We start from the raw sequence: 15,816 nt of genomic DNA on the forward strand, positions 1-15,816 counted from the left end.
GTTCAGCATTATGTAGAGCCCCGCTGGAGTTTTGAGCAAGGACCAATAATACAGGGCTGTAGCTGTCAGGGGTCTTAGGGAGGCTTAGACTCCTTACTTTTTGGGGGAGCCAGGTCCCTATGCCTCCAGCATCCTACAAGCCAATCAGCCTGAAAAGGGAGAGTGCTAGCCACTGAGAAGAGTCTTCTGATATGCTTCCTTGTCCTTTCCTGATGATTGGAGCCAATCAGAGTGAATGGAGATGAGTCAGCCACTGAGAAGACTCTTCTCAGTAGCTAACACTTTCCCATTTCATGCTGATTGGCTCCTAGAGATGTTTACTGTTGTGGGAGAAGGCACTAACAAGGCTCTCATTCTCAAAAGTTATGCAGGAGAAAAGAGCGAGAGGGCAGCAACGGGGCTTGGCAGCCCAGCTTCCTTGGGCAGCGGCGGGTGCAAATAAATTTAAAAAAGGAAAGCAAAAGCAAGAGAGATGAATTGGCTCTTCGTCCCTCTCGTATCTCGGCCATCCCCGCGTCTTGCTCTGACTGGCACAGAGACCCATTTGTCTGGACGCGGCAGAGAAAAGGGGGAGGGGAGAGCGGCCAGGCAGGCGGAGGCGTCTCCAGGGGCCACCTCCAGTGAGACTTGGCTCGGACCGTCCCGGGCAGGCGGGCTGTGCGTGTGTTTGCGCGCGCGCCTGCGGGTCTGTGCCTTGCAACTCGCAGCGTCGCCCTCCCCCTTTATTTTTGCATCCACACAAGATGGCGATGGAGGGGAGGCAGAGCCCGTCCTTGCGCTGCGTGCACGTCTAACCGTCTCCTCCTTTCCCCTCCCCTCGCGCGCCAGCCCCGACAGGCGAGCCCGAGCCGCCGCCGCGGTGGTGCCTTCCCTCCCTCCCGCAGCCTCCCTTTGCCTTTCCCCGCCTTAATTCCCACCCGGAGCTCCGGCGGGCTTACATGGCGCGAGAGGGACTGCTTGGCCTCGCGATTCTAGCCTTGACCTTGGCCGTGGAAGGTAAAAAAATGACCCCCGAGGGCTGGTGGTGGTAATGGTGGGGTGCCTGTGCTTGGCGTGGCCGCAATGGCTTTTCTCCCTTGGAGGGGGAGTCGGCTGAGGAACTGGGGTTGCAACTCCTCGGGGGCTGCTGGTGGGGCAAAGCGCCGGGCGAGGAGACGCAAAGGCGCCGGGCGGTGCGCGCTGGGGGTGGGTGGGGGTCGGCTTTTGTCGTTCCCACCCCAATAAAAGCGCAAATCAATGAAAAGTGTGTGCGCGCGCGCCGGGTGGGGGGGAGAGAGCGAGAGCCGCCCCGAGGAGCGGGAGAAGAGCCGCTCCTCCGATCTCCGTGGCCCGGGCGAGGTGCCGCTTTCCCTCGTTGGCGCGTCCACCCTGGGCAACGTGGTGGGGCGGCGGCGGGCTACAGAGGGTTGTGGCTGGCACTGCCGCCGCCGTCCCGTTGCTCGGCGGTCTCTGTCTCCCCCCACCTCCCTTCCCCTCCCCTTCCCCTCCTCCCCGGGGTGATGAGTGCAAACAGGTGTGTGTGTGCGCGCGGGCGCGCATTTGCGCCGCCCGGGCGGCTGTCGTCGAAGCGGAGGTACAGCTCGCCTCTTGCGACGGGGGGCGGCTCCGCGGACGTGCGTGTGTGAGAGAGAGAGGCCAAGGCTCGCCGGTTGGCGGTCTCTTCCTCCCCCCCCACACGCAGGGTGGTGGTGGTGTGTGCGCGAGTGTGTCTTCGGGTGGCGTCGCGGAAGTGGCGGGGGCGATTGGACCCTGCAGGAGCTGCTGGCCGCGTCCCTCCCGCGACTGGACCTTTCTGCGGCTCTCGGGTCGTTGCCCGGGTATATATTCTCTATATATTCTCTCGGCAGTTGCCCGGGTTTAAAGACGCCCCCCTCAATTCACCCTGCAGGATAAGGAACTGTGGGGGGGGGATGTCTGTAAAAAATAAGGCCTGGCTCCTAAGCAAGGGGCTCTTGTTGTGGGGAGGGGAATTTCAGGCAGTTCCATTTCAAAGTCTCCAGGTTCGACGAGAGAATAGAGGGGGGAGGGAATCCATGAGTTGGGGGTGATGGGAATCAATGTAACAAAGAATGACAGGCTGGGATTTTCAAAGTGGGTTTTGTTTGGAACAGAGAAAGGGTCTGTTGGCAACGAAATGAAACAAAATGCACATATGCTTGCCGGCCAGCTGTCTTGTCTGCAAGAAGGCATTGGTTTTCGCACACAACCGCAGTTTTCTGTCCAGTCTTTGTCCAGGGTGCTCTCTCTTCATTTCTGCCCTCCGCTTGCCCATCAAAAGTTGATTTCTTGGGTAGGTTCTCACCCCTGCCTGGCAAAACTGCCTCTAGCAACTGCTGAGAGGCATCTCGCTTGGGGGGAGTGAAAAGGCCACCCAGGGAAGTAACTCTTAAGTCCCCCTGCATGAGCTACCGTGCAACATTGAGGAAGGGCCACAGCTCAGTTAGCAGAGCATCCCCTTTGTGCGCAGAATGTCCTCCTGGCATCTCCAGGTAGGCTGGGAGAGTCCCCCGCCTGGAACCCTGGACAGCTGCTGCCAGTCAGTGTAGACAGTATTGAGCTAGATGGGTCTGCATCCTGAGTGCGTGTGAGGCGGCTTCCTACATTCTTATGGCATGGCAGGTGCAGGCGAGTTGACTGGCAACATAAAACAAAACCTCCCCCTTGTTTTCTGCAGAACTTGCACAGAGGTGGCGTTGCAAGTATTACAGCTGTTCCTTGAGTTGACTTTAACAAAGGCACCTGTCCCCAAAGCTGTTGCCCTCCATGATGTTTTGGGGCTGTAGTCCAAAATGTCTGGAGGGCACCAGACTGGGGACAGCTGCAATAGGCCACTCCTTGAGGAAGGTAGCTTTGTCAGTGAACAGACCCGGGCCGATGTGCCTTCTCCTGAAAACCATGCCAGCGGGATGGTTGGTGCAGTGTCCTTGGTGCTGCTGCTGCTGGCTTGGAGACCTTTGCTCCATGACCGTGCAGAGTGGCGCATGTGGCTGGGCTCACTGGTTGGCATGAAAGTGCTTGCTTTGCAAGCAGATGGAAAGGAAACACACCTTCCCCTTTTCAGCTCTTTCACGGCTTAACTGTGAGCCTGAAAAGACTGCCTGAAGTGCATTACTGAATGAGCACTTATGTATTAAAAATCCAGAGGTATTGCTGGAAGGTAATAAAGCATCACTTACATAATTTTAATATTTGTAAAAAAAATGGTTGATTTCATCATTATTATTGTTGTTATTATACAGTTCCTGCTCCTGGCACACAGAAAATGAATCAGGTGATAGTTTTCCCTAGTACCGTGCCTCTGTGCTATGAGGCGGAAAAGGAATTGTTTGTTAAATTATTCCTTTGTTGTGGAAAGGAGCAAAACAGGTGAAAAAACTTTGCAACCTTAATATCATACGAGGACAGCTGTCTGTAAGGTGCCAGTTGCCTACCCTAATATTTGGGTACTTGCTACAATAATAATAATAAAATATAATAACAGGAGGACTTGCTATTTACTCCCCTAAAGGCAAGCGTACCTAATATCAGAGCTGCTCCTCAAAAGAGCTCTCCTCTCTCAAGTGTGTTTTTCCTGTGGCTCTCTGTACGTCGGTTCCAAAACTCGGTTAAAAAAAGGTAGTTGCTTTGTAGTCACTATACCAGCCAAAGTGGTGCCCTCCGGATGTTGTTGGACTCCCATCTTCCCTGATCATTGGCTGTGATGGCTGGGGCTGTTGGGAGCTGGAGTTCAGCAACATCTGGAGGGCACCACATTGGCTACCGCTGAACAAGAGGACTCAAATGCCTTTTCTTATAAGACCCTTCCCTTCCAGTAGAGTTGCAATTTAGGAACACAGGGTCAGACCCATTGATGCATCTAGCTGACAGAGCCTCCCCAGGGTTTCATAGGCGACATTATCCCCAGCCCTACCTGAAGATGTCATTGGCGACTGAACCTGGGGCCTTCTGCATGCAATGCAGATGCTCTGCCACTGAGCTATGTGCCCTTCCCCTGAATGTCCCTTAGGAAATTCTCATGTCTGTCTTTGTGTTGGGGAATTGTGGAAAAGTACAAAGATATTGTGGAGCGTTTGTGTCGCACATCCTGGCACTAGATGCTGGTCTAGAGATATGAAGGCCTGCAAAAAACCCGAAAAAATTCAGGTTGGAAATTATTTTTCTGAAGCCGTTTTTGTTTTTTTTTCTGAAAAATTGAAAAAAATGAAGAAAAAATGGATTATGGAATGTTTTATTTTAGCATGATGATCAAAATGTTTCATTGAATCCTCCCCCCTTTCTCAGGTCTTTTTATGGGAATGGATGCTTTATGTTTGCTTGACACTGTGGAGGACTAGTGGAGACATAAATAATTTTCTTTGTTGTTAATTTTGATGGTTTCTTCTGTTTTTTTTAATTGTTTTTTGCCTGCTCCTCATAAACTGGCAAAACAAAAGAGGTTCCTTACAGTTCAGGTGTTTCTTACAGTTCAGGATCTTGTAGATCCATTTGTTACCAAAAAAAAGGTAAACATTTTAAAAAATAAATTCAATTTGCAATAATTGTTTGAATAAAATGTACTTTTAATATACCAAATGTGATAATTTTATGCCAAACCAACTTGTACATAATTACATTTTATGTTCCTGAAGTAACAAAGTGACGTTCAACCTGTAAAAAGTGCTACTGTGTTTTTTCAATTTTTCTGAAAATTTCATTTTTTTCTGGGAAAAAAACACATTTTTTTCCCCCATGGCTTCAAAATTTCTGGAAATTTTACATCTCTACACTGGTCAGAGTGAACATAGGGGTGGTCACACAGAGATGCTTAAGTTATACTTTTGAGAGGATGAATGGGGTCAGCTAAGGCATCATATCCAGATGCAATCAGAAGCCAAGCTCCTGATTGCTTTGTGTGTCTGCATGCGTGTGCGCGTGTGCGCATAAGAGGGGATTTCGGGGCGTGAATGAGCTGTACCTGTTGAAATTCTCTCTTCTACAAGCACCCATGAAACGTTCCAGGAGCTCTTTGGCTTCTTCCTCTACCACCTCTGGTTAACCGTAGGGGTGTCAAGTGGGGCCAAGTGGGAGCTCTGCTATCCACATCAAGCTGATTCACAACTCCCCCAAACTTGGTTCCTGCTGCTGTTTGGTTAATGAAGAATTCTGCTGTGGCTTAACATGGGCCTGTAAATGGTTAACATGCTCAGTGCATCATTCAGCTGGAGTTCCTTTTTCTTTGTTTAACCTTCTTTTTCCCTCTCTCTCATTTTCCAAGGGGTGCGTCAGGTGGTTTTCTCCAACCTGGTGCCCTCCAGATGTTTCAGACCACAACTCCCATCAGCCTGGGGCAGATATGGGAGTTGTAGTCCAACACATCTGGAGGGCACCGGGTTGGGAAAGGCTGGCATAAAACACAGCTTTGTTAAACTAATTTGATTTGCCTCCCCTGTTCAAGCAGCTTGGAAGCAACTTGGGCCCCTCTCGAAAAGCCTCTTTTCCAACACAGGAGGCACAGCATATTGCTGCTGTTCCTCCTACTAATTCCCTTGGAGATGCACACTGCTTTTTTTTTCTGGCAAGTTTCTGCGTAAGAGTGTGCAAACTTTTGATGCCACAGAATTCTTCATCAAGCAGGATGGAAAGGCAGGGAGTGGAATGGGGATACATGGAGAGCAAAGCCAGTTTAGAAAAGATTTTTTTGAAAAAGTTTTTAACCCTCATCATTATGACGCAACACACAGCCTTATTCTAGATATCGTAGATAAGTCCCACTAGTTTCAGTGGGACGTACCTCCAAGTAAGGATACATAGAATTGCAATCGCATATTTTTTCTGACCTTGGTTTAGAATTCTGCATCTCTGGCTTGGTTTGGTTGTAATTTTAAGAGTCGCATTCAGCTCAAGCAAAATATGGATGCAAAGGGGAAATTTTGGTCGATGCCACTTGTCATGCAGGGATGAAAAAAATGTATCTGTTGAAATTCCCTCAGTTGCACAAAGGTCATAGATAAAAGAAGCCTATAATCTCCTTTGTATCAGGCTACCCTAGATAAAAAACAGGCAAACTAAAGTTATGTACTGAAAATCCAAATCTTTAAAAGGTGGACATGGAAAGCCAGCTAAGAAAAGATAGCGTTCATTGTTTCCTGAAAATGTTTTCAGGTGCCTTTTCCACAGGGAAATAAATCTGAGTGATTTAACACGCTTAAAAGATTTCCTACCCTTTCTTTCTAAGGGTTGCCAGCTCTTTTCACTGGTTCTGCTCCGTTGCCTTTAAGAGTAGCCTGGCATACAGAAATTTAACAGGTGAAGCTTTCCTCGTCACTGTCATCTCCCTCAATCAATGGACTGCCCTCAAGTAGATTCTGACTTATGGCGACCCTATGAATAGGGTTTTCATGGTAAGCGGTATTCAGAGATGGTTTACCATTGCCTTCCTCTGAGGCTGAGAGGCAGTGACTGGCCCAAGGTCACCCAGTGAGCTTCATGGCTGTGTGGGGATTTGAACCCTGGTTTCCCAGGTCGTAGTCCAACACCTTAACCACTACACCACACTGGCTCTCCTCATCTCCCTATAAAAGTAAAAAATATCTGTTAATATTTTGCCATGTTAATAAAAGCCTCTTTTAAAAGCACTAGATCCAGCGCAAATGCATCTTCCTCTTCATCATTCTTTTTTTTTTTTTTCAATAATTTTTATTCAGATTTTCATAAAACATACAAGACGAAATCATAAAACATTCAAAGACAAAAAACAAAATCAAAAATAGTTAAACAAAAAGAAAAAAAGAAAAAAAAAACAAAAATAAAAAATAAAGAGTAAAATATTGACTTCCCATTTGTCAAAGATCAAATCAGTTATAAGTCTATAATATATAACAATCCTGTCTCTTAAGTCATATTATAAAATCACTTTCCTCCAGTAGTTATCTTACTTAATCATCAAATCTCATAAACATTACTTTATTCTTTCCACAAAAAGTCAAAGAGAGGTTTCAATTCTTTAAGAAATATATCTATCAATTTTTTTTCCAGATAAGCATATCGATTAATCCATCTCATTACTAATTATGATAATCTTATTGTCATAACCATAGTCAAAATAAACATTTCAATTAATCCATCACATCAGAATCTGTTAGGTTCAGTAATTTCAGTAGCCATTGTTCTATTATCCCTATTAGTTCCATTTTCCATCTTCCATCTTCAGTAGTCTTGTTAAGTCCAGTAATTTCAGTATCCAATCTTCCATTATCAGTATTCCATAATAATCTTGCTGTCAAAGCCATAGTCATATAGTAAGAGTCTGATGGGAATTACCTCTATCCCAAATATTTTCTTGCCATCCATTCTGAATAGGTTGCTGAAATACTGCTGTAAAATCATATCTCTGTTCTTTTTTTCAAAATACACTGGGTCATCTCTTGAAAGTTTTTCCATTGTCACATGGCTGCAGTTAATTCCATAGATTTTCTCTATATTGGGCTCCATCACATCATTCCAGTCCAGAAGATTATCCATGCCATTGATAACTTTATCTCTAGAATCTTCATTAATTTCTTCAGAGATAACATTGAGTTCCAAACAATAGATTTTATTTCTAAAGTCCATAGACTCCAAATCTTGTTCCTGTTCCACGTTTGTTCCAATCTCCGGGATCTCCTCTCTCACAGGGACCCCTGTTCCAGTCTCCAGGGTCTCCTCTCTCACAGGGACCCCTGTTCCAGTCTCCAGGGTCTCCTCTCTCACAAGGACCCCTATGTCTTTAATCTCCTGTGTCTCCAAACAATAGATTTTGTTTCTAAAGTCCATAGACTCCAAATCTTTTTCCTGTTCCACGTTTGTTCCAATCTCCGGGGTGTCCTCTCTCACAGGGACCCCTTCCAGGGTCACCTCTCTCACAGGGACCCCTATATCTTTAATCTCCTGCTTCATTTTACTCAATTCAATTTTCAGCTCCTTACAACCCTGTCGCAGGTTTTGTTTCGTTATCTCAATCTCATCCATTATTTTCTGAAACATAGTTATTTCCAGATTCTCAGCCACTTTCTTAATTGCCATTTTAAAAGAAAAATATAGGAAAACCACTTCTTATTTCAGCAACAATTGGGTTAATACTCCAAACTTGGTGACATCACAGTATAAACAGAGCAGACAGCCTTATCTCTCCATGCTTAAGTAAACAAAATGCAGTTCCCAGGATCGAAACAATTAATGGCGGTCGTCAGGAAACAGATTCGTCAAAATAAAATAGACCAAAAAGAGAGTAGTCTCAGACAATATAATATTCTTCAAAATAAAAATCTGGAATAGAAATCCCTCTTCTGTGTATATCTTTAGAATGCAAATCCAGGACAGCTTTTTGCAACAAAAACAGAGATAAGCTATTAATTAGTGAGTAGCAGAGAGAAGTTATGGCTCCCCAGTGAGATGTCAAAAACCGATCAATCTGGCAAATCTCTTTTAAACAGCAACAATTTAAGTCAAGTAAAAGAAAAATATAGAAAGAAGGGTGCTTGCCTGTTAGTGCGTTCTCTCTTAGAAGATAAGATGAACGTTCGCTTTATCAGATAGAGCTTGTTGTTGAAAATCCGTCCCACCTTCGTCGGCTGGACCTCGTCCCATAAATTAATGAGATCTGGTCGTCCCAACAAAAATAGGCTTTGAGGTTAATCTCTTCGTTTCTCCCTGCCCGGGAGAAGTTTAATCAGTCAAAAAAAAAAAAAAAACTGACTGATATATCTGAATAAGCTTCTTTTGAGGCAGGAGCCCGTCTCAAAAGCAGGCACAGGCTAAGTCACCCTTCCCCCTCTTCATCATTCTTTTGATATCTTGTTCCCTCCCCAAAAGGATCTCCCTCTCCCCTCCTGAATCATAGAGCCTGAATCAACTATGCAAAACTCTGAGCATGTATTGCAAACAAATGCAGTTCTCTCCCTTTTTCTTTGCTCAGTGCAAATATTTCTGCCCATAGCAAGGTCCCTTCTGTTGTGGATATTCCCTGCAGAACTTGCAAAAGCACTGTGCAAAAATGAAAGAGAAAAAAAAGTAGCGATATGCCCATTGGTTTATGTTAAGGGTGTGTGTGTGTATTGCTTGTTTTGTGTTGGGGCTCCCTAAGGGGACAGAAGCTGCTCTGGGAAAAGAGAGGTGAAAAAAAGCCTGTCCCTGCTCAACAGTCCAGTTAAATAATTCTCCGTTTAGGATGTATGTATCAGGTTCCATTTGTGGATTTTTTCCCTTGACTTTAAGGCTTTTGTTGTTCCTCCCATTTCTCTCTCTCTCTCTCTTTCCCCTGGACATCAGAAGCTGGTAGCCTTTGAATAGACTTAGCACCCTTTGCCTGACAATTTGGGTCTCCCATTATCTTAGCAGTCACATGTCGAGGTTGCTTGTTTCCCAAATGGTCACCTGCATGCAGATTTCATTCACTCGGTCAACTCCTGACACAATATCATTTTGAAAAGGCACACAGTCCTATTTAAAATGCTGCCGGCTTCTGCGGCCAAGTTTCTAAAGAGATATTGTGGGTTTTTTGGGGCTAGGGGGAAGAGGTAAGTGGCTTGCTGTGTACGGTGGGGACATATTGCGTTTGAGCTGGAGTGGATAAAAAGATTGTTTTTAATAGGAAAATTAATGATGATCCGGTTCACATTATCTTCACGTCCATGTTTGTAAAAAGACTAAAGAAAGGATTTCTCAGAATTAGTGTACCGAATTTTCTGCCGCAAGGTATAGTGGCAGAAGATCAGCCTTCTGCAAGCCCTGGGAGAAAAGAAATGTCTGTGCCTGTTGCTGAAGAGGTTGTAAAGTCTCCCTCGGGAGAGCACTCCCCACAGGCTGGGAACCCCGCTGAAAAGGCCTGGTTGCCACAAAGGGGTGTGTGCGCAATGCACTGGGTATTAGCCATGGAAAGAGGAAGATGAGACAACCAGAGAGGGCTGTGCTGGTTGGGGCTGATGGGAGTTGGAGTCCAAAACATCTGACGTGCACCAAGTTGGGGAAGGCTTTATAAACTTCATCTTAGATGGGTTTTTTAAAAAAGACTTGAACAGATTCCTGGAAGGCAGGACCCATTCGCTATCTATCTATCTATCTATCTATCTATCTATCTATCTATCTATCTATCTATCTATCTATCTATCTATCTATCTATCTATCTATCTATCTATCTATCTATCTATCTATCTATCTATCTATCTATCTATCTATCTATCTACCTATCTACCTACCTACCTACCTACCTATCTATCTATCTATCGCCTCATAGCCGAAGCTCTCTGGGTGGTTTACAACAATTTAAAACATTAGAAACAAGTATACAAATTTAAAACCGTACCAAATTAAAACCGATAAAAACCAATAATCAAGTTAAAAACGTGCTATTCAAATGCTGTTAAAAAATGCCTGGGAGGAGAGGAAAGTCTTGACCTGGCACCGAAAAGATAACAGTGTTGGTGCCAGGCACACCTCATCACGGAAATCGTTCCATAATTTGGGGGCCACCACTGAGAAGGCCCTCTCCCTTGTTGCCATCCTCCGAGCTTCCCTTGGAGTAGGCACCCGGAGGAGGGCCTTTGATGTTGAGCGTAGTGTATGGGTGGGTTCGTGTCGCTATGTTTGCCAAATAGAGACTCCATGTTCAGAGATAAAATGCCTTTGAATACAAGTTGCTGTGGGAGACCCTGCTGTGAGAATAGGAAACTGCCTTATACTCTGAGTCAGACCGTTGGTCCAGCTGGCTCAGTACTGTCAGCACTGATTGGCAGCAGCTCTCCAGGGTTTCAGACTAGAAGTCTGTCCCAACCCTACCTGGAGATTTTATTTATTTATTTTATTAAATTTATATACCGCTCCACAGCCGAAGCTCTCTGGGCGGTTCACAAGAGTCATACATCAATACAATAAATCACAATAAACAATAAAGTTTAAAAACAACTTTAAAATTTTTAAATTCTTTAAAAAAGTTAAAAAAACAATTTTTAACACATTGAACCTGGGAGCTCCTGCCTGCAAAGCATGTGTGCTACCACCACTGACCCACAGAATTGAGCCCTTCTGCGGCCAACGCATGGTGCATAAAGAGGCAACTCTGCCACTGCTTCAGTTCAGTGACTGCCTTCAAGTCGATTCCGACTTATGGCGACCCTACAAAGAGGGTTTTCATGGTAAGTGGTATTCAGAGGGGGTTTCCCATTGCCTCCCTCTGAGGCTGAGAGGCAGTGACTGGGCCAAGGTCACCCAGTGAGCTTCATGGCTGTATGGGGATTCGAACCCTGGTCTCCCAGGTCATAGTCCAACACCTTAACCACTACACCACACTGGCTCTCTTAATCATATTCAGAGGGGGTTTCCCATTGCCTCCCTCTGAGGCTGAGAGGCAGTGACTGGCCCAAGGTCACCCAGGGAGCTTCATGGCTGTGTGGGGATTCGAACCCTGGTCTCCCAGGTTGCAGTCCAGTACCTTAACCACTGCTTAAACCCTTCCTTTTTCTGCTGTTGAGGTTGCCCTGCAGCACATCAGCCCTGGCTCGGATAATGAAGTGAGGGCTGAGTATTTAATTGCACTGTAATTTGTCTCTGGCCTGCATCCCAAAGTTTTCCTTACTCTATATTTGCATTACAGAGGGAGAATGAAACAACTTAACGAGACTATTGTTGTTTGGGTAGCGAGTTAATTGTGGGTGTCGGGGTGATAGAATGAGTCTGTTTGGGGATCTGGAACAAACGAGTTCTGGGGGAGCCTTTCTTCTGGGCACGCAAGCTGCCTTTCCAAGCTGGGTCTTGCTGGATCAGACTATCCAGCCTAGTATTCTGTTTCCAACAGTAGGACTTAGTGACATAGGATATTAATCAGACAGTCAGTCCATTAAGCTCAGTATTGCCTCCACTGACCTGAAGCACCTCTCCAGGGATTCAGACCAGGAATGTAGTCATCTGGGGTGTCTCTCTCAGACCCCTTACTTGTTTGGGAGCCAGGTCCCAGCAGGATCCCTATGTCTCCAGCATCCTACGAGCCAATCAGCATGAAAGGAGAATGTGCTAGCCCCGAAGAAGTGTCCCAGAGAGTGTCAATTGCAAGTAAGCCTATGTTAGTTCCTACTTCAAAAAGCCAAGACATGTTGTGGAGCGTGAGAATTCTGTACCTGCAGAAGAAGAGACAGCGAATCCTGATGATAGCATCATGTCCACATCATCAAGCAGTTTAGTAGGAGCAGGAGATAAACGTGTCGACACTGAATTCAGTAATTCAACCAATATCTCTTGACTGTGAGAAACGACAGCCAAATGGTGACAGTCATAAAGAAGCAGAAAACAGGATTCAAGTCTGGCCTGCTTATTCTTAGAAGTTGTAGAATCTTAGAAGGGGGCACGACTGTGAGGGGGTGACTATCACAAAGGGACCCTGCACTTCTGGATTTCCCACTACACTACTGAGGCAGGAGACATTCCCAGCCCTATCTTGCCGTAAAACTTTTTAAAAAATCTTTGCATAAAACTATTGGGACCCAGCTATGCTTCCGGCAACTCCGCTGAAGGCACTCTGTTTAAAGCTTACCCTGCAGAAGGCAGATTAGGATCTACTGGCCGATTTGTTTTGATAATTGTTGAACACAATTTCTTTTCTCGTTAACTGATGGAGAATGGCTAAAAGAACACCATCAAGAAGAAAGTGGGAGAAATATTCAGCGCAGCGCTAACTGGGAGAGCATTATATGGCACAAAGCGCTGCTATGCAAAACAGCAGACTGGGGGGGGGGGTTATGGGAAGGCTTTCCAGAAGAGTAGCTGTGTTAGTTTGTTGCAGCAAAAATGACAGCCTTGCAGCGCCTTCAGAGACTAGCACAGTGTTCTTGTTGATATGCAACACTGCTCAAAGCTCTGGAGGAAATAAGTGTAAACATGCATGAGACAAGTGTAACGGTAGTTGGTGGTGGCTACACTTGTTTTGTTGACAGATGATGTTATACATTTGAAATGCAAATAAAATACAATGAGTGTGTGTGTGTAAACGTGTATATATATATATATATATATATATATATATATATATATATATATATATATATATATAGACACATACACACACACATTATAAGCTTTGGTGGACTATAGTCAGTGTCATGATCTGTGGCCTGCCAAAGTTTACATGGAGTCATAGAATCGTAAAGTTGGAAGGGGCTTATAAGGCCATTGAGTCCAACCCCCTGTTCAATGCAGAAATCCAAATTAAAGCATCCCCGACAGGTGGCTGTCCAGCTGCCTCTTGAATGCCTCCAGTGTTGGAGAGCCCGCCACCTCCCGAGGTCATTGGTTCCATTGTCAGACCGCTCTAACAGTTAGGAAGTTTTTCCTACTGTTCAGCTGAAATCGGGCTTCCTGTAAGTGGAGCCCATTATTCCATGTCCTGCACTCTGGGATGACCAAGAAGAGGTCCTGGCCCTCCTCTGTGTGACAACCTTTCAAGGACTTGAAGAGTGCTCTCATCATATCTCCCCTCAGTCTTCTCAAACATGCCCAGTTCTTTCAGTCTCTCCTCACAGGGCTTTGTTTCCAGTCCCCTGATCATCCTCGTTGCCCTCCTCTGAACCCGTTCCAATTTGTCTGCGCCCTTGTTAAAGTGCAGTGTCAAGAACTGGACGCAGTACTCAAGAAAGACGAGACCATATACAAATGTGTAGCAGTGCAAGCCTAACCATGTCTACTCAGAAGTAACTCCTATTGAATTCAGTGGGGCTTAACTGTCAGGTAAATGGAGTTAGGATTGCAGCCTTAGCCATTAAGGTGCCACAAGATTCTTTGTGGGAAGGATGGGTAGCAAAGAATGATTTCACTCAACCAGCCTTCTTCAGCCCAATGCCCTCCAGATGTTGCTGGACCACAACTCCCATCCTTCCTGACCGTTGGCTGTGCTGGCTGGGGCCACTGGCAGTTGGGAGTCCAACATCTGGAGGGCCACAGGTTACCCACCCTAAATAGAAACAGAGGAAGCTGCTTTACACTGAGTTAGACTGTTGGGTCCATCTAGCTCAGTATTGTCTGCACTATTTTCAGGCAGGGTTCTCTTGCAGCCCTACCTGGAGATGCCTTTGGGGATTGAGCCTGAGATCTTTTGCATGCAAAGCAGATGCTCTAGCATTGAGCTGTGGCCCTTCCCTAAAGACGTAGGAAGCTGCCTTACACTGAGTCAAACCATTGGCCCATCTAGCTCAGTACTGTCTACACTGACTGGCAGCGGCTCTCCAGGGTTTCAGGCAGTGTTCTCTCCCAGCCGTACCTGGAGATGCCCTTGGGGATTGAACCTGGGACCTTCTGCATGCAAAGCAACTGCTCCACCACTGAGCTACGGCCATTCTGCAAGTTACCCTGATGATCTTTCACCCCCCATAACTGTATCATTTTAAAATAAAGCAATTGCATTTTAAACAACAACAAGAGGGAGCCCCAGGATTCTCCTATAGACTGTGGGCTTCCCCCTTGTCTTCCAAGGACCCATTCCTGCCTCTTCCTGGGCCTGTTGTCGAGCCCAGCACATCTGCACTGTCGGTTTAGTTCACTAATAACATCGGGCTTGAAGACACCCTTGGAAGGTGTGTGTATGCAACTCTGGATATTCCTCCTGCGCCTGGGGATCTCAGTTTTCTAGCTGATCTTTAAATAGGCAGTCAATAAATAATTAAGTTAATTGCTGTGACCAAACAGGCCGTTAGCTGGCTTAGCAGATTGTTTATTTTTGTTTATTTCCATGCTGGCTCTTGAGAATTCACTTGCAGAGGGTGACAGGGTATGTTTGGGGAAGGAGAACTTGATGCGTCCTTATCTCATGCTGCTCCCCCCTCCCCCCGCTGTGGGTTCTAGCGGCACCAATAGTGTACAAAAGCACAGCACAACTGAAACAACAGCATGTTCCTAAATTAAAGGGTATATGCTGTTCGGAGTAAAGCACCAACCCCTTTACCAAGTAACCTGAACTGGGGGCAGGGGATTGGACAGAAAGGCAACCTATTCTTCCCTCGCCGATTCCCTCTTTAATAACTACTTGTTTGTTTTTTCTTAGGCTTTACTCCCTTCCTTCCTTTTCCTTTCCCATCAGTCAGAGATCATGTCGGTGAGTGTGAGCCTCATGGCCATGTGTACGTCTGATCAGCATGCCTTTATTTCCCAGTTATAATAAACCTTAAGTTTCTTTATCCTTTCAGCCAACAGTCTTGCCAGACTATTCATTTCTGCACTCCGCTGCAGTAGATACCAAACTCCAATATAGGTGACCTCCAGGGGTAGAGGCAGCTTGTGAATACCGGTTGCTGGGAATCATGAGGGGGAGAGTGACATTGCCCTCATGTCCTGCATGTGTGTTAATTAATTAATTAATTAATTAATTAATTAATTAATTACATTTATACCCCGCCTTTCTTTTCATGATTGAAACCCAAGGCGGCTTACATATGGTTCCCAGGCGGTCTCCCATCCAGGCACTGACCAGACCTGACCCTGCTTCGCGTCAGCAGGGAGCTGGCTGCATGTGCCTGGGACCATAACCTGTTTTCCAGGGGTGTCCCACTGGCCTCTAGGGGAACCCAGATACTGGTCTAGGATGGGCCTTTGGCCTGATCCAGCAGTCAGGCTCTCTTTATATTCTTATGTTTGTTTGTTTATATATATCTATGGAAGTATACATATACTGCCCTCTCATAAACTATCAGTGAGGTATACGGCAACATAAAACATAAAGAAGCCATTAAAAGCAGTACAAAACAGTCCTTAAAATGACTGGTCAGTGGCCACCCAAGAACCTCTTTGAAGACCTGCAGAGGTTGGATGGCATGAAAAATTCTT

General features: G+C 45.8%; 1 protein-coding gene across 1 annotated transcript in view; it reads left to right on the forward strand.

Annotated features, from left to right (window-relative positions):
* Window positions 1-692: 692 nt before the first annotated feature.
* IGDCC4 (immunoglobulin superfamily DCC subclass member 4) overlaps window positions 693-15,816 on the forward strand; it is a 73,566-nt gene continuing 58,442 nt past the window's right edge. The window contains exon 1 of the mRNA XM_061595579.1: window positions 693-996. Within this exon, the coding sequence (XP_061451563.1) occupies window positions 939-996 (58 nt within the window). The 5' untranslated portion in view covers window positions 693-938. The remainder of the gene's footprint in view (window positions 997-15,816) is intronic.

The sequence above is a fragment of the Rhineura floridana genome, chromosome 14 (assembly GCF_030035675.1).
Source record: "Rhineura floridana isolate rRhiFlo1 chromosome 14, rRhiFlo1.hap2, whole genome shotgun sequence".
In the NCBI taxonomy this organism is placed as follows: domain Eukaryota; kingdom Metazoa; phylum Chordata; class Lepidosauria; order Squamata; family Rhineuridae; genus Rhineura; species Rhineura floridana.